This window comes from Dama dama, chromosome 7 (assembly GCF_033118175.1).
Source record: "Dama dama isolate Ldn47 chromosome 7, ASM3311817v1, whole genome shotgun sequence".
In the NCBI taxonomy this organism is placed as follows: Eukaryota; Metazoa; Chordata; class Mammalia; order Artiodactyla; family Cervidae; genus Dama; species Dama dama.
Window position 1 is genome coordinate 30,169,993 of NC_083687.1, and position 18,032 is coordinate 30,188,024.

At 52.1% G+C, this 18,032-nt stretch overlaps 2 protein-coding genes across 3 annotated transcripts; one reads left to right on the forward strand and one right to left on the reverse strand.

Annotated features, from left to right (window-relative positions):
* The first annotated feature begins 327 nt into the window (after window positions 1-327).
* DHX16 (DEAH-box helicase 16) lies at window positions 328-14,090 on the forward strand. Of its 2 annotated transcripts, XM_061147192.1 has the most exons (20): window positions 329-725; window positions 1,846-2,096; window positions 2,193-2,355; window positions 2,651-2,707; window positions 6,266-6,520; window positions 6,710-6,913; window positions 6,993-7,184; window positions 7,803-7,913; window positions 8,085-8,200; window positions 8,686-8,896; window positions 9,083-9,181; window positions 9,288-9,440; window positions 10,855-10,995; window positions 11,191-11,353; window positions 11,450-11,568; window positions 11,679-11,746; window positions 12,484-12,646; window positions 12,747-12,908; window positions 13,163-13,336; window positions 13,868-14,090. In XM_061147192.1, the coding sequence occupies exons 1-20, from the start codon at window positions 519-521 to the stop codon at window positions 13,994-13,996; spliced, it is 3,138 nt and encodes a 1,045-aa protein (XP_061003175.1). In that variant the 5' UTR covers window positions 329-518; the 3' UTR covers window positions 13,997-14,090. The 2 variants fall into 2 exon arrangements, with proteins under 2 accessions (XP_061003176.1, XP_061003175.1); XM_061147193.1 differs by lacking the exons at window positions 12,747-12,908; window positions 13,163-13,336; window positions 13,868-14,090 and adding an exon at window positions 12,227-12,387 and having other exon boundaries at window positions 328-725; window positions 12,484-12,642.
* A 175-nt stretch (window positions 14,091-14,265) lies between these two features.
* C7H6orf136 (chromosome 7 C6orf136 homolog) lies at window positions 14,266-18,020 on the reverse strand. The gene is given in 10 exon segments (XM_061147194.1): window positions 14,266-14,562; window positions 14,653-14,722; window positions 15,294-15,494; window positions 15,673-15,761; window positions 16,039-16,440; window positions 17,260-17,451; window positions 17,454-17,548; window positions 17,551-17,599; window positions 17,602-17,679; window positions 17,681-18,020. Coding segments are annotated over 10 exon segments (1,476 nt in total). The 5' UTR covers window positions 17,867-18,020; the 3' UTR covers window positions 14,266-14,448.
* Window positions 18,021-18,032: the final 12 nt, after the last annotated feature.

Sequence of the window (18,032 nt, forward strand, 5' to 3'; positions counted from 1 at the left end):
AGGGATTGGGGGCAGGAGGAGAAGGGGACGACAGAGGATGAGATGGCTGGATGGCATCACCGACTCGATGGAGATGAGTTTGAGTAAACTCTGGGAGTTGGTGATGGATAGAGAAGCCTGGCGTGCTGCGATTCATGGGGTCGCAAAGAGTCCGACACGACTGAGCGACTCAACTGAACTGAACTGAACTGAATACTCAAGAATGACCAACAGAGGGCGACAGAGAAATTCAGTAGGGGAAGAAATGAGAATGTTTTATTCCGAGGTTCGCGTACAATTCCGCGAGATTTGAACTCGCTCGGCCACCGTAGTGCATAGGCCGGAAAAGAGCAGCTACTTCCGGCCTCCGCGGTCCGGGAAGATTGCTATGGGCTATCGGAAACCGAACCCCTAGGTTCTAAGGCAGCTCCATTCCGGAGCAGAGGATCCATCCTGGAGCTCTAGGCCTCCGACCCGCCGGCCGCCGACGTGGCAGCTGGAGACACTTTCAGGGCCCGGAATAGGGAGCGTGTGTCGCCATGGCGACACCGGCGGGGTTGGAGCGCTGGGTGCAAGACGAACTGCACTCGGTGCTGGGACTGAGCGAGCGGCACGTGGCCCAATTCCTGATCGGTACCGCGCAGCGCTGTGCCTCGGCAGAGGAGTTCGTGCAGCGCTTGCGAGACACCGATACCCTGGACCTCAGTGGGCCGGCCCGGGACTTCGCCCTGAGACTCTGGAACAAGGTACTGGGAGAGGCGGGACCCGGTGTGGGAGCGGCGGGAGAGTGGGTGGAGCAGGGGAGGAGCCCCCAGGTTACTTGTCCAACGGAGTTTGGGCTCACTTGGGCTAACTGTCTAACGGAGAATTAAGCTCAGTTTGCAAGCAGTGACCACTTTCGGGCTGGACGACCACTTCCGTGGAGAAGATTGAGGAGGGCTTAAGGGTCTATAGAGCAGTGTTTCTCAAACAGGTTTAGGATTCATCCACGGCTTTTGTTAAAATGAGGATTTCGATTCGGTAGGTCTGGGATGGTTTTTTTCGTTTCTTCATTTCTAACAAATCTAATAAGTTTCCGGGTGATGCTGGGTGTTGCCCACCCTTGGAAGAGTGAGGCTATAGAAGAGATGTGAGGGCAGTGTTGAGGGAGGGTAGAAGTGGCGTAGCTGTGATCAAGTAAAGCAGGCCCAAAGATTTTCTGGAATTTGTTGGGTAGAGAAAGGGGAAGAGTAAAGGTGTAATGGTGAGCTCCTGGAAGACAAGACTGTGTTTTTTGTCTTTGTAGTCATACCATCTAATTGTACCCTGCAGAACAAGAGCTCAGAAATTATACATTAGGACTGAAAGTGTTGAACTTGTTCAGAGAATGGCAGATAACCTGGTGGGGCTGTCCCATATGCACTTGGTGAAAGATGAGGTTAGAATGTACTTGATGTGAGGGTAGGAGCTCTGTGTTAATCTGTTCACCAGGGTATCTCTGGAGGCTGGTACAGTGCCGGCCTGTGACAGGGCTCTGCAAAACAATCTGGACAATCCTTGTCCAGTCCTTGGGTAGGAGTGACTTAGTCATTGGGGAGAACAGAGGCTGAGCGGTTGAGAATTGGGTGTGAGAATGCAAACTCCGTGAGGGCAGGAAGTTTTTTCTTTATCCCTATATCCCTAGTACCTAGCAGGGGGTGCATGGGATAGGCTTAGGAGCTGAGAGACCCCATTCGGGCTGATGGACATGGTGTGAAGCCTTGGGGAAGAGAGAGAATGACAGCTGGTTTAAGATCAGTTACTCCTTAAATTAGGAACAGGGCAGAGTTGGTGGGCAGAGATCAGGAGTTGCTCACATCCCCTGTCTTCTCCTCTCTCTCCTGACAGGTCCCACGGAAGGCAGTGGTGGAAAAGCCAGCTCGGGCAGCTGAGCGAGAAGCCCGAGCCCTGCTGGAAAAGAACCGCTCTTATATGTTGTTGGAGGACAGTGAGGAAAGCAGCGGGGAGACTGTGGGCAGGGGCGGGAGCAGTGTCCAGAAGAAGCGGAAAAAACGGAAACACCTGAGGAAGAAACGTGAGGAGGAAGAGGAAGAAGAGGAGGAGGAACAAGTTTCTGAGAAAGGAAAGAGGAAGACAGGGTAAGTCAGAAGTAGGGGGCGAGAGGATGGGGCAGGTGGGTGATGGGACAGTAAAGCTCTGAGTGCCCTCAGTTAATCCTCCGGGCTGGGCTGCAGGGAGAAGAAAGAGCAGACGGAAAAGCCAGAGTCGGAGGATGAGTGGGAGCGGACAGAGCGAGAGCGCCTTCAGGACCTGGAGGAACGCGATGCGTTTGCCGAGCGGGTTCGGCAGCGGGACAAGGATCGGACTCGCAACGTTCTGGAGCGGTCAGACAAGAAGGTGCGTGGGAGCAACACGTTCCATCAGTCCCCAGGCAGACCCCTGGATCCGGTCTGACGTTGGGTGTGACCGCAGAGAGTGATCTCTGGGAAGACAAGGGGCCGCCTCCAGTAGTCTGGTCATCTCTTTGGGTCTTTGGGCTAAGGTGGCTCTCTGCTGAACCTGTAACACAGAGATTCCTCAGGGAAGGGGGGACATTTCTTTATGCTAGGGAACATCTGAATGATCCTTGTGATGCTAGACAGGAATGGCTGTGGGCGTGGGGACTTTGACCACTCTTGCCTTCTTCTCCTAGGCTTATGAAGAGGCTCAGAAACGCCTCAAGATGGCTGAGGAAGACCGGAAGGCCATGGTGAGTCCCCGTGCTCAGGAAGACAAAGGGAAAGACTTCCTGATGGAGTGGTTAGGGCTAGAGAGGAAAGATGCAGAGAAAGTGTGGTGGGGCTGCTGGGGTGGAGGGTGTTGGGTCTCTGGTTGAGGAGCCAGCTAAGGGTGGACATAAATTGTAGTGGGAAGTCAGTCTGATCTGACCCCTTAGGATCAGATCAGACTGTGCCGGGGTCCAGCCCCAGCAGGATCCAGGGGAACCCTCAGGATGAACGGCGTCGGCGAGAGAGAGACACGTAGGACCGGCCTTGATAGGGCTAAGTCTGCTAGGGAGAGAGAGAGAGAAAGAAAGAAAGAGACCAGACCAGGAATATGCAGCAGAGTCTGGCAGTTGCTTTATTTTTCACCATAGCCTTTATACCCTAAGTTGGTACATTTCTAAGGGACAGATAAGCATACAGACTTAGTTTAACATTATATCAGCTTGTCCTTCACGAAACCAGGTGTGCTCTGTATATTTTTTGTTTATGTGAGTCTTTTCCCATAGATTTTTTGTACATGATCTTCTGGCCTTGAGGTTAGCAGAAAACAGAAGGTTGGCAGTCTCATGGTACAGCAAGTTGTAACATAATAAAAATACAATCTTGTTAACATAAAGTCAGTCTTTTTGCAGAAATTCTCAGCTAAATTTATCTAAAAAGTTTAACACACAAAGACTCTGGCTCTGGTGAGGCAGCACCCGTTTAGTGCTCCTGGTTAAAATTAACAATTATCTTATTGTTTTTACACTAGGGCTAAACTCTTATTTTACTATATCTTTAACTATATTAACAATAGTTTCCACTGCACAACCTCAGCACATTAACATCAATCAAACATTGATCTAATAACCACTTTTAAAACAATATTTTTTGTATTCTCTAATAGGGCTTCCTCACCCCCCAAAGGGCTCTGTGCCTATTAGGGCCTTTTTTATGGTTAATCTCTATGTATAATATCTTTTGGCTTTCAGGCCTGTTGACAATTTATGGCTTGCACCTGGTGCAACTTTAAGCAACTTCAGTAGCTGACCCTGTCTTATTTGTGGTTAATCTATTTTCTTTCTATTAGGTGTCATCTCCAAGGAAACTAGATAGGATTACATTTTTTACAGAACAGAAATGCAAAGGATTTCAAAAACAGCAGATATGGCACAAAACAGGCTCTTAGTCTAAAAGTTAATTACCTGCAAGAAGTCACCTGCTAATCTCTATCTAAACTATTTTCTATTAGGCACATTTGTGGCTATAATATTTGTGGAGCTTTTCTCACCCCGCGAAGGGGCCTATGCTTAATAGTTTCTTTTGTTAGCGTACTGTACTTAGGATGTTTAGAACAATCATGAGCATTTTGTGCAATGAGAGCACACATTTATCAAACAAGCCAGAATGCCAGCAAAGGGGTTTGAATTGAAGCATTTCCTTCATCCCTGGCCCCTTCATAGGGTACCAGCATCCAAGAGATTTATTAATTATCTTTTAAGTTGGTCTTTATTCAGTGAAAGGGGAGCAGGAGAGCTCTTGGCAGGCAACACAAGAATCTGCAGCAGGGCAAATAAGAGCAACAGCAGAAAAGGGGGGAGGATATAGGGTAGGGTAGAGGCCGAGGCCAACCTGGAGGGTCCCTTATCCTAGACGGCCTTGCCTGTGGGGTATTTTCCTCATGACCTCATCATGGATGGGGTCCCGGATGGCCTTGCCTGCCTGGTATTTTCTTCATGACCTCGTCACGGGCGGGACCCCCCATAATGGCTCCCAAGGAAGACTGTATGTTAGTGAGGGAAGTATAGATTTTCCCTGTTCCTGAGACTTAAAGAGATGTACTCAAAAGGCAGCTGGAAGGTCAAGGGGCTGGCTGGAGGACAGGGGTGGGGCAGGGTCATACTGCCCAGGGATGTGCTGACTGTTGAGCTTGTGCACACCATCTCCAGATACCTTCTCCCATCTAATCCATCCATTTCCTAGCTCCCCCACACACCCCATCCCACCCTGACCCCCTCAGGCCTTGTGATCACCCACTGATTTTCAGAGTTGGTCTTCTCACTGCACAGGGACTGAACCCTTATGATTCATGAACTGGACTTGTTATGGGGGTAGCCTTGGTAGGGTTGCAGTTTTCTGAAGCCCTGGTCTTCCCATGTAAGTCACATTTAGATTTCCCCAAAGATTTTTGAGGCTCTTGGTGTCTTAACAATGCCCTGGTGGCCATCAGGTCTCCCCTGACATATCCATCTCAGATCACATCGCAGAAAGTGACTGTAGCCAGAGACTTCTGAGATGTCTCTTGGTGCTGATGTAGTATTTTTACTTTATAGAACTTTTCTTTCCTTTTTTCAATTATGAAAATTTTCATAATTTTCACAAATAGGAAAAGTTGAAAGAATAGCATAACAACATCCATCCAGACTGTTTGGATTAAAAAATTGCTAATACCATGTACAGTATTTTCAATGTTTGTGTAAATGGCAGCTTTTTTGGTCCGTTTTGAACCATATGAAAGTTTTAGACATTGCAGCATCTTATCCCATCAGCATGTACCTGGCGCCTGAAGACCTCACACAGTGCCACTGTCATGCCCAAGAAGATGATTCTCCTGTATCAGCTAAGAATCTGCCCACAATGAAATTTTCTTAGTTATCCCAAAATGTCTTTAATAACTGCTTTTTCCAAACTGAAATCCAGTTGCGTTTCATGCATTGCATTTGAGTGTAAGGTCTCTTCAGTTTGTTTCATTTTCCCTTTCTCTCTTTCTTTCTGTCTCATCTTGTACACCGTGTCCTACATTCTGGATTTATCTGATCCTTATCTTGTGGTGTTAAGTTCTGTCCCAGTGCTTACTTTAAAGTGGAAATTGGGTCTTACAGCTTGCTCAGACTCAGATTAAACATCTGTAGCAGCAGCGCCTCTTGGGTGGTGGTGTGTACATCCCGTGGTGTGGGCGGTGTGCCTGTCAGGCTGAAGGAGAATTCGACTGTGGTACTCAGATCAAGTCATGAGCATAAACTCCATTTTAGTATATCATGGAACAAAAAACCAAGAAATTAAGTATCAAGTTGGCCAAAAAGTTCATTCGAGTTTTTTTCCATAAGATGTTACAGAAAAACCCTAATGAACTTTTTGGTCAACCCGATACACTCAGGGGCCCCCAAGGGGAGGGGGCCTTTCTGATTGTCTCAGTCGTTTTCAGTTTGAGACCTCTGCCTCCACATCATGGCATCAGCCATCATGTTACCCCCTTTTCTCTGAGTCTAATAAAACAGCACGGGTTGAATATAAAATACACACATAATTATCCTGGTGAATTGATGTTGGCAAAGATGGTGAGGCTGCCTGGAAGGACCGTCCGAGCTGCTGGAAGGCAGCGTGTGGGCCCTACGTTGGGCTCCTCATTAGTCAGGTTGTTCCGTGAGAAGGGAAGGACGGTGGAGGACACATCTTTAGGTCCCCGGGTCGGCCTGCCCAGGAGGTTGTCTCTCTTAGGGGGACAGGGGAAAGGGGTCACTCTTCTAGCGAGATGAGGCGCTGACTGCCCTGTCCTGACCCAGGTCCCTGAGCTGAGGAAGAAATCCCGCCGGGAATACCTGGCCAAGCGGGAGCGAGAGAAGCTTGAGGACCTGGAGGCTGAGCTGGCGGACGAGGAGTTCCTCTTCGGGGACGTGGAGCTGAGCCGACACGAGCGCCGGGAGCTCAGGTACAAGCGGCGCGTGCGGGATCTCGCCCGGGAGTACCGGGCGGCTGGGGAGCAGGAGAAGCTGGAGGCCACCAATCGCTACCACATGCCCGAGGAGACCCGAGGACAGGTGAGGCGAGAGGGTCGCCGCTTCAGCCCAGGTGCCCGAGCGGGGGGGAGGGAAGGCTTCAGGGACTAGGGCGGCGGCTTGGCGGGCCCCCCCCTTGTGTTGCCCTTCTCTGTGGGCGCGGGTCGCGGCTGGGGAGGGGGCACTGGGCAGAGAGGGCAGCTCTGTCTCCACATCCCCCTGTCTCCGTAGCCTGCACGCGCGGTGGATCTAGTGGAGGAGGAGTCCGGTGCCCCTGGGGAGGAGCAGCGGCGCTGGGAGGAGGCCCGGCTCGGGGCAGCATCCCTGAAGTTTGGGGCCCGAGATGCTGCCTCCCAGGAGCCCAAGTATCAGCTGGTGCTGGAGGAGGAGGAGACCATTGAGTTTGTCCGGGCCACTCAGCTCCAGGGTGATGAGGTGAGGGTGGAGGGCGCTGGGACATCCTGAGGAGGCTGGCGCCGGCCCTGATACTCATGGCCTTCTACCCCCTCCTTAGGAGCCATCAGCCCCACCTGCCCCCACTCAGGCCCAGCAGAAGGAGTCCATCCAGGCCGTCCGCCGCAGCCTTCCCGTGTTCCCATTCCGCGAGGAGCTCCTGGCTGCTATTGCTAATCATCAAGTCCTCATCATCGAAGGCGAGACGGGCTCGGGCAAGACCACCCAGATCCCGCAGTACCTCTTTGAGGAGGTACGGCAGCCATGCCCTTAGTTGCCACTGACCAGCGCTGTCCTGGCAGCTCCTTTTTGTGGGGTTTTATGTCATCGCTTTCCCTTTTCATCTCGCTCCTTTAGTCTTTTCTGCCAAGTGGTGAGGTTCTTGAAAGGGCGGACCACACCCTTTTCACATTTCCATTCTCACTTCCTGCCATGGGGTCCATGCCTGGGAAGCGTTCTGTGCCTTCACATTGGAAGGAGGTGTAGATGGATAGACGGCACGTGGGTGTGAACATGGACCCCGCACTCCACCAGCCTGGCCTCTGCAGGGCCAGGGAATGAGGAATGAAAAGACTTTGCCTGTTTTTGTGCCTGCCTTTGTTCCCCTTGCTTTGGAGTCTACCTAGCCTGTCAGTCTTTTTCCAGCTCACCTCTCGCAGAGCCTCAAACCTGATGACCCAGCAGGCTGGAACTGCCAGTTCTGGGTGAGGACCCTTTGGGAGCTCCAGGTCTGCCATCCTATCTGTTGATCCTTGTCTGGTTTTCAGCTTCTGTCTGTTCCTCCGTTCCTGCTGCCCTGGCCTGCATTTCCAGCTTCTCTGAATTGCATATTTAGCAAAGGGAGAGCCTCCTCTTTCTTCTTGTCATGCAGGGTTACACAAAGAAGGGTATGAAGATCGCCTGTACCCAGCCCCGGAGAGTGGCGGCCATGAGCGTGGCTGCCCGAGTGGCCCGGGAGATGGGTGTGAAGCTTGGCAATGAGGTGAGACCTGTGGGGACTGAGGGTTGCGGGGAGCCCCTCAGATCTGGGATTCACCCCCGCCGCCCACAGGCTCCCCCTGCCCCCCACCGGTCCAGGTGCTCGCCCTTAGTCCCTGGCCCTCCCTCCCGAGAGCGCCAGCCAAACTGTCCATGACTCCGGACCCCTTGACAGGTCGGCTACAGCATCCGCTTCGAGGACTGCACCTCAGAGCGAACCGTCCTGCGCTACATGACGGATGGGATGCTTCTCCGGGAATTCCTCTCTGAGCCTGACCTTGCGAGTTACAGGTCCGCACAGGTCCCCCAGCTCCCATGGGAAGGGGAGCCGCCCACCCTCGCCTCCCTCGGGTCTGCTGCTCTCCTGACCTTAGGCACCTTTCTTTATCATATCCTTTCATCGCTGGCCTTTCTCTCTTTTCCTTTCCACCCTGTTTTCTCACTTCCAACAGCCAGTTTGGCCATTGTCTTCTCTTCTGACTTATCCACCGGTTCGTGACTCTTTATGGTTTTAACCGTCCTAGAACTGAGATGGGCCCAGAGAGTTAGGGTTAAATCGTGGGTGCTGTTGTCTGCCCAGGCTGGGAGATGCTGTAGACTCACAAGCCCCCTCCTCTAACTTTCTGTTGTCTGTCTTAACTGGGATGACTGGCCTCTCCTTGGAGCTCCGTCCTCCCACATTCACCCTTTGGCTCTTTGCTTTCTTCTGTTTCTCTCCTCTGGGGGCCCCAGTGTCCTGCACCGCCAGCTCACTGCTGCCCCCATTCCTTCCCCAGTGTGGTGATGGTGGATGAAGCCCACGAACGGACCTTGCACACAGACATTCTCTTTGGGTTGATCAAGGATGTTGCGCGGTTCCGACCTGAGCTCAAGGTCCTGGTGGCTTCAGCCACACTGGACACGGCCCGCTTTTCCACCTTCTTCGATGACGCCCCCATCTTCCGAATCCCTGGACGCAGGTTTCCAGTTGACATCTTCTACACCAAGGTGCCCCCTCAGGGAGGGTGGGCTTAAGTGTGAAGGCAGCAGAGCTTTGGAGGAGATTGTCCTTGGAGGGAAGGATGGGATGAGAGTCCTGAGGGGAACCAGGATAAAGTGTATGTCAAGCTGGAGGAGAGGAAGGGGTTTGCTGGAGCAGGTGGCCCTCCTGTGACCCCGCGTCCTCCTGACCAGGCTCCGGAGGCAGACTACCTGGAGGCCTGTGTGGTGTCCGTGCTGCAGATCCATGTGACTCAGCCCCCCGGGGACATCCTGGTGTTCCTCACAGGACAGGTGAGATGTGGGGGAGGGCTGGTGTACATATCCCAGGGAAGACTGGGCTGGCGGGTCGGCCCTGCGTGACTCTGGGTCCTGTGCTGCTCTCCCTATCCAAATCCAGGAGGAGATTGAGGCTGCTTGCGAGATGCTCCAGGATCGCTGCCGCCGCCTGGGCTCCAAAATCCGGGAGCTCCTGGTGCTGCCCATCTATGCCAACCTGCCTTCCGACATGCAGGCACGGATCTTCCAGCCCACGCCCCCGGGGGCACGGAAGGTCAGTTGGAGAAGCTCACATTCATCATCCCCTATGGTTCATGCAATTAGAAGTGAAAAGGAAAGAATGTGCATGCCCTGCGCAAGGTGTGTCCTGGGCACAGCTGCGAGGCTGGGTGGCAGTCAGCCAGCCCCTCACTGCTGGCGCTGGAGTGAGAGGGTGACAATGGCAGAGACAGAGAGATAGTCAAACGCATGGTCCAGAAAGTGAGTGTGGCAGAGATGCAATGAAAAGGGGGGGTCTGGGTGTGCCAGGAGGCAGGATTTGAACTGGACCTTTAAGGAAGATGCTGGGGGAGTATTAGAGGAAGGCCTAAGGGGTATTTAAGGTCAGAGTAATCTAGCAGGCTTAGTGGAAGGCTCACATGGCAAAGTAAGGGGAGACCGACTGAAAACAACTTGGGATGGCGGTTAGAGAGAGCCTTTGATGGCAGGAGGAAGAGTGTGGACTTTGGACCAGTGAGTGGTCATCAAAGGATTGTGAGCAAAGATGTAACTTTCCACAAATATTTACAGAGCTCCTCCCACTTTCCAGGAAGTGTTCTAAGGGATGAGGATACAGTGATGAACTAAGCAAAGTCTCTAGCCTCAGGGAGTTTAGACTAACAAAGGTTAGGAAATAACACATAAGTACATAATGTCAATTTGTGACAAAGGATCTGAAGAGATACAGTGTGCATCCAGGGGAGTCGCAGGTGGTGGTGGGGAGGAATGACAGGAAGGTATTTTCCTTAGGGTGTAGGGACACCCCTTGTCTGATGAGGTGAGAGTGAAGCTGGAGTCTCAGCCAGGCACGGGAGGGTGCCAGCCTGACATCTGACCCAGAAGAAGAGTGCGCCAAGTGGAGGGAATAGCGCACGCGGAGGATGGGTGTGAAGGCAGGGGTGGAGCGAGGAGCCCTGGTACTCAGAGATGAGGTCGGAAGGGTAGCCAGGGGCTGGAGAACTTGGGGCCTAAAAGAGCTTGGCTGTGATTGTCAGGTAGGATGGGAACCACTGAAGGATGCAGGGAATGATGTAAGAGGCTCACATTTTAAAAGGACCATTCTGGATGCTGCGTAACCAGGGGCAGGAGTAGAGCAGCGAGACTCATTAGGGGGTTTATTTTAGGACCTAACATATGAAGGTGATTATGAAAGCAACCGTGGGAAAGATGGGGCAGGAGCCTAACACCCTCAACTCCCATCTCTGAAAAAAATCCTGAACCCTCTTCCTTTCCTTTCCTTGTTACGCCCTGCTTATCCCCATGTCTCTCTCCCCTCTTGACTAGCCTGGTCCCCTCTTGACCTTGGCCACAGATCGCTTCCGCTCCTGCTCCTTTGTCCCTGTTCATCCACTCCTTATCTTCCAGAAATCACTTTTTCTGTGTAACTAGGTGGGTGGAGTTTCTGGGTAACCCCACATCCTTTCATTCAGGTGGTTGTGGCAACCAATATCGCCGAGACCTCGCTCACCATCGAGGGCATCATTTACGTGCTGGATCCAGGGTTCTGTAAGCAGAAGAGCTACAACCCCCGCACGGGCATGGAATCGCTCACTGTCACACCCTGCAGCAAGGTGGGCCTGGGCCAGAGAGGGGTCTCCATGGGGTGAGGGGGAGAACAGGCCAGCTCAGAAGCAGTGGGGACAGCTCAGAGCAGGGGGGTTAGCGGTCCACACCCACACCCCCAAGATTTCTTGCAGAAATACCACCCTTTCTCTTTTCCATCACCAGACTGTCAATGGGCCTGACAAACGATCCTTTCTTTCCAGGCCTCTGCCAATCAGCGAGCTGGCCGAGCGGGTCGGGTGGCTGCGGGGAAGTGCTTCCGCCTGTATACCGCCTGGGCTTACCAGCACGAGCTGGAGGAAACCACGGTGCCCGAGATTCAGAGGACCAGCCTGGGCAATGTTGTGTTGCTGCTCAAGAGCTTAGGTGACTGGGCTCCCCAGTCCTCTGAGAGGGGAGGGTGGGACTGCCATCAGTGGTCCCGCGAAGGACTCTGTCCTAACTCTGCCCATCGTTCTCCAGGGATCCATGACCTAATGCACTTTGATTTCCTGGACCCCCCGCCCTACGAGACCCTGCTGCTGGCTCTGGAGCAGCTGTATGCGCTAGGAGCCCTCAACCACCTTGGGGAGCTCACCACGGTGAGGTGGGAGGGCAGTGGGCTGGGGTGGGAGGAAGGTTGGGGTGACCCCTCGAGGGGCGGAGGGACACCTGAGGGAGGAGTGGCCTCAACTCTCTTTCCTCTCCTTAGTCTGGTCGAAAGATGGCAGAGCTGCCTGTGGACCCCATGCTGTCTAAAATGATCCTGGCCTCTGAGAAGTAAGTCCTTGACTCGGCCGGGCCCCTGGCACACACACTGGCCATGCCTGCTTCTGTCCCTGGGGCCATCTTTGTGAGCTTCCTTTTTCTCCCCACCACATTATTCTTTAACCAATAGCAAGTTGTTGGATAACTCTTATTGCCCTTTTGAGGTCCACAGTGGTCAGTAAGACAACGTCCTGTCTTTGGTTATGATATCAAATGGATGGGATAGCCAAGAATGTAGAAAATTTGGGGGCATGAACAAAAGTGGAAGACTTTTTACCTGTGAGGAGTGCTGAGGGAAGGCTGGCTTGGAGGCTTACTCTCTCCTACGATTTCAGACTATGATGCAGCTGTGGGGGGATCACTTTTTTTTTGTTTTTTTTTTGGGGGGGGGGGGCGGATCACGTTTTAATGCCATCCCTTGGCTGTGGTTGAAGTTAAAGGTTGTTACATGAGCTTAAAGGAACTGCTATAATGCACACCTTCTTACTGCAGAACCCTCATGACGTTTTCCTGCCCCTGCCTCCCTGCACGTCTCCTGTTACTGTTTTATCTACAACCTGACCTCACCTCCTGGACCCCCATCCTGCTGCCCCTGCCACCAAAAGCAGTCTACTCTCTGATTTGTAGCCGTCAGCCCAGCCTGCAGCCCCCACGTGAGGACATCCATCGCGCCGCAGTCCCTTTCCTCTTCACCGTGTCTGTTCCTCTGTCTTGCTTTGAGCTCTTGTGTTCCTCCCTTCCTGCCCCAGGTACAGCTGTTCAGAGGAGATCCTGACAGTGGCTGCCATGCTCTCCGTCAACAACTCCATCTTCTACCGACCTAAGGACAAGGTCGTCCATGCTGACAACGCTCGGGTCAACTTCTTCCTCCCTGGTGGGGACCACCTGGTTCTGCTGAATGTTTACACACAGGTCCCTGGGTTTGGGTAAATGGGAATGAGGAGGGCACAGGGGACTCTGGTCCTGCTGTATAAACTTAACACCCCCTTTTTCCCTCCCTCTTGCTTCATAGTGGGCTGAGAGTGGTTACTCTTCCCAGTGGTGCTATGAGAACTTTGTTCAGTTCAGATCCATGCGCCGAGCCCGGGATGTGCGGGAGCAGCTGGAGGGGCTCTTGGAACGTGTGGAAGTTGGTCTCAGTTCCTGCCAAGGGGACTACATCCGTGTCCGAAAGGTCAGCATTTCCTTAGTCTAGTCTCCTGCTGTCCACCCATTATCTCCTGAGGAGCAAGCTTGTCTGGGGCCAGCGACCTGCGAACATGCCCCTTTCCCTGTGGAAGGTGGGTTCCCCTTGTGCTTTCTTCCTGGGGCACTGGAGGTCCTTACCTTCCTCCAGTTCTCCCACAGCCTGCACTAAAAAGGTAGTGAGTGCCGAGGGTCCCTGGATGCCAGCCATTCCCATTGACTTCCTTTCCTGCCTGCTTCCAGGCCATCACTGCTGGCTACTTCTACCACACAGCACGGTTGACTCGCAGCGGCTACCGCACAGTGAAACAGCAGCAGACGGTGTTCATTCATCCCAATTCCTCCCTCTTTGAGGAACAGCCACGCTGGCTGCTCTACCATGAACTTGTCTTGACCACCAAAGAGTTCATGAGACAGGTGAGGGCACCTTGGCCTGCCCAGGCAGGTGGGTTGTGTGGGAGATGGTATTCTGGCATGCGAAAAACCCAGGTTCAGGTTGCTGGGACTGGCAGAGAAAGAGGAAAGCAACTTGGTTTAAGGTAGGATAAGATAGAGGATAAGATAGAAAGGCATCCATTCTAACAGCTGTCTCAGCATCCACTAAGATCTGTTCATTCATCAAGTGCTGAATGCATTGTCTCAGTGCTTCAGGGGCTGCAGTGATAATGGTGAACAAAGCAGGTGTGGCCTTTGTCCTGCGGGTATTTTAGTCTAGGTTCAGGCTTTTGTTTAGGGTTAGCTTACTTGTGCTCTTGAACAACATATAACAGAGTGTTGGGGTCTAGAGTATTAGAGCCAGACAATTTCCCTTGCCATGCAGTCAAAGGGGAAAGAGAAGCTTTTTAAAAATCACACACATAAAAAAACAAAAAAACCAAAAAACACACACATCTCAGAATCTAGGTTACAAAAGAGAATCTTGCTGATTTTTTTTCTCTCTTCCTGCAGGTATTGGAGATTGAGAGCAGTTGGCTTCTCGAAGTGGCACCCCACTATTACAAGGCTAAGGAGCTGGAAGATCCCCATGCTAAGAAAATGCCCAAAAAAATAGGCAAGACACGGGAAGAGCTAGGGTGAAGAGCAGGGGACATAACAATCAGAACCTAACACCAGCTCCTTTTCCTTCTGTACCTTATTTAATATCTATTAATAAAAATATTTTTAGAGTAAAGCTATGGGGAACTTTTTTTTTTTGGCCACTCGGCTTGTGGGATCTTAGTTCCCTGACCAGGAATTGAACCCTTGCCCTCAACAGTGAAAAGTGCGGAGTCCTAACCCCTGGACCACCAGGGAAATTCCATGGGGAACTTTTGAGGTTCAGAAAAGAGTGACATGGAAATTGGATCTCATATATTCATGTAGATTTTATTATTTACAAGTTAAATTACACAGCAGCTTTACATAGCATGAGATGGAAAGTAGAGTAGAGTGAAGAGGGGAGGTAACTGGCTCTGAGGCTCTGAGCCGCGTCCACCGCCTCTCTTTGTGCGTAGCAAAGTCATCAGTGCTGCCTCTGCCTCAGTTCCTGATCAGTCCTTGGAACACAGGTGTAAGTTGGGTTCTGGTTCCGACAGCCCCAGAGCCACCAGGGCTCCCACTAACAGCTTCTTCACAGGTGTGGGGGGTGAATGTGAAGGCATCAGCTAAAGCAAGAAAGGTTAATGTAGCTGGTGTGATGTTCTACTCTGTCACTCTGCACACCAACCGCTGCCCCCCGCAGCCCTAGCACTCACTTTGTCTAGGCGATGGCGACAAATGAGGCCGTTGGAATTCAGGTAGAAGGTGGAATAGGCATCATAGGTCCTGGTGAAGGGAGAAAGAGGCTCACTGAGAGAGAGGGTGATTGGTCCCACTAGTAGTTCTTAACCTTTGCTATGTATTAGATCACCTGAGGATCTTTTAAAAATCCTGAGTTGTTCCCTGGGCCCAATTAAATCAGGATGTCTGGCACCAATATTTTAAAAAAGATTCTTGGATAAAAGAAATCCAATAATCCACTGTGCAGCAAAGTTTAGGAACTACCGGTGTGGGCTGAGCCTAAGAATTTCTTGGGATTCTACTCTGTGACAGAAATTTACCAAGTACTTTACCCAAGGCTGTGAGCACAACTTAAAGAGACAGGTATTTTCATCTGTTCATTAAGTATATGAGTCGCTACTATGTGCCAGGTAATGTACATGAAGAAACTGAATTCAGAAGCTTCCTAATATACTCAAAGTCCCTATTTTTGCTATATTGAAGTAGACTAAAACAAAGCCTGCCTTCAAGGAGCCTCCAGTCAAGTCAGGATGGAGGATTGTCTAAGAGACTAGACTACAGACTCCCAAAAGGGTAAGATTAGAAAGTTGTGTGTTTCTTTTCTCACTTCTCTTACCGGTAAAGCTCCTCCTTGTCACGCTTATAAAAACGAAGAAAGAGCAGATGGATGGGCAGTCCCACAAGCCGCCAGCGGGCTTGCAAGGTCCAATTCTCAGGGTGGCGTGTCAGCTGCAGAATTTCCAGCCGAAGCTGTGCAAAATAGTTCCAGGCCAGGAAGCGGCATAGAGTCAGTGACAGAATGTACCATGTCCGGCCTCTGAGAGGAAGAGATGGGGAAGAAATCTCATTAAAGCACAATCAGAAAACCAAACTATTCTCTGACAGAGGAACTGGGGATGGTGGTGAGAAGCAACTTAGGACCTTCTCTAACAAAAGTGAAAATAGCACTGGGTCCTTTTCCTGCCCAAGGCCCTACCCGTTCAATGGATTCTCACTTGGTACGCATGTTCAGGATCTCATTGATGAATTCCACATCCGATGAGTAGAGAGTGTAGTCGTGGGAGTGAAGGAAGAGATTGGGAAGCTAGGTGGAAGAAGAAGGCATGAGACCAGGAGGAAAGAAAAGATGATCCCACTTCTCAGTTTTCTATACTGAGTGTCTCCTTATTCCTGAGTGAAAGGTTATCTCATCCCTAATTCAAACCGAGGAGTATCTTTTCCTTGGGAAATGTTTGGAACCTATTTCGATGCCTGTCTCATGGTTCCAAGAAAGAATCCAGTTGACTGACTAACTTCCTATTTTTAAGAATTACCTACATCTCTCCCCATTTTGGACAAAGGCCGCTTTTGAATGGACTTACCTCTTGTCTCAGTCTCTCATACATGACAGCCAGGTGCTCCTCCATACTCGGATCTCCTGATGGAGTGGCAGGGGAAGGGTGGGCAGTTCCAGGGGCTTGGAAAGGTATCAGAGCTCCAGGACAGGGGCAGGGAGGTCCCTCAAACAGGCTCCTGAGCCCATCCAGGCAGCCGCTATGTAACTCGGGTCCTGGTCCCTCCTCCCCCTTTCCTGGGGGGAGAACCACCCATGGTGAGGTGAGGGCTTGGACCTGAGGGAGAGGTAGTGGGAGAGCTGGGGGAAGCAGTCGGGTGGGAGGGCTTTGGGGTGGGGGAGACCAGAAAAGAGGCAAAGATGGAGAAGTAGTTGTTGTGGAGTGAGGCCAAAAGGGTGGGAATGGTAGAGCCCATGGAGAAGACTGGTCCTAAGGAGGAAGAACAAAAGAGAAAAAAGATAAGAATCCAGCTGCCTAATGCCCCTCCATCCAAATTCCCCTCCATCCAAACTGTGCCCATTGACACGCTTCCAATTCACCTGCTCCTTCTGACAGGAAAGATCAAATTACTAGAGGAAAAATTTATCTCCATCTCTGCTTAAAACAGGAGGATATACTTTCTTGTGACTTAAGTACAAATATCTACTACCCAAAATAGCAAATACGTTTAGATTTAAGATTCCAAACCTGTTTGGGGGCAGGTCTGTCTCTAACAGCAAGAATCACAACAGTGCATACTTAAGAATGAACAAATGAATGAATACCAAACAGGGCTCCTTATATTGTGGATGAAATGATGCGGCCTCTAACACAACTCCAGGAGTGTGTGAGGCAGTTGTTGCAGAAAAAAGAACATCCAACTGGAACTCCAATTGGAGTTCCAATTCTAAGGCACTCTTAATTCCCTCAGCCTGAGTTTCCCATAAATGTCCTATAAATAAGGACGATGAAGCCACACTGAGTCACAATGAGGACTTTATGAGATAATAAATGTTAATAAAACTTTGCGACCCGTAAAGTAGTATATAAATGTAAGCTCATCACTTGGGATCCTCTAATGACACGAAAAAGCCCAGGAGACTGACTGTTAAAGGCTGGATGGACCTCATGATGCCCCTGGTTTACTGATGTTGAAACTGCGATGAGGCAGAGGTCACTCAAAGTCAGGCCTGATTTGAGCTCCTGCGTTTTCACGGAGCACCCCGAGGGGTCTCATTATCGGGGAAGGCGGGCAGGCCGCGAGGGTACCTCTGTCCCCGACGGTGTCCCGGAGGCGCCGTCTCCGCCGGGGGCGTGGCCATCTTGCCCGCCCGGGCACAAGGGCCCGAACCGGGTCCACTCGGGCCGGCCTTCCCGCCGGGACCGCTATCCCGGTGCAAGAAGCGTGGGCTGCAGAGCGCGGCCCGCAGGTCCGTCTGGTCGGATCCCTGGAGGCGCCACGAACCTCTCCGCCCTCTGTCCTTCAAATCACCTCCAAGCACAGGTAACCGCGAAGACGCGGGAGAAATGCGGACGCACCCCACCGCGCCAGCCTCAATCCCGCCAGCCCCCCAAGATCCGGAAGACAGACGTCTCGTGCGCGACAGCAGGCTGGCAGTGCCGCCCTTCGGTCGCTGAGACCCCTCGCCCCTCCACGCGCCGCTCCGCACAGGTGGGAAGCAGCGGTGGGACGTCAGTACGCCTGCGCGAAACGGAACGCGCGCTCCGCCCCACGCGCCGGCTGAGGAGGGTCTCTCCCCGCCCCCTCCCCTCCCCTCCCCTCCCGCTTCCCCTCGGCTCTCACCTGGGGACGAGCCTGATAGGCGCGGAGGCAGGGGCCGAGGCGCCGGGCCGCCCCCCGGCTGGGCTGGTACATGATCTTCCGGGAATGGAGAGAGCGCCTCCTGTGTCCGGCCTCCGGCCTCCTCACAGGGGTGAGCGCGCCCCGGAGCCGGCTTCTTGAAGGGGAAAGGAGGCGGGGGTGAGGGGCTGAGGGGAGGGAAACGGAGATGTTGCGCGCTTGCGCACTGCGGCGGGTTCCA

What these genes read in the sequence shown, in the direction of transcription:
- DHX16 (XM_061147192.1), top strand. Translation starts at nt 519, where the DNA reads ATGGCGACACCGGCGGGGTTGGAGCGCTGGGTGCAAGACGAACTGCAC. An exon ending in CCGAGGAGACCCGAGGACAG is followed by an intron (nt 6,521 to 6,709) that starts GTGAGGCGAGAG and finishes CTGTCTCCGTAG; the next exon opens with CCTGCACGCGCGGTGGATCT. An exon ending in CCTGACCTTGCGAGTTACAG is followed by an intron (nt 8,201 to 8,685) that starts GTCCGCACAGGT and finishes TTCCTTCCCCAG; the next exon opens with TGTGGTGATGGTGGATGAAG.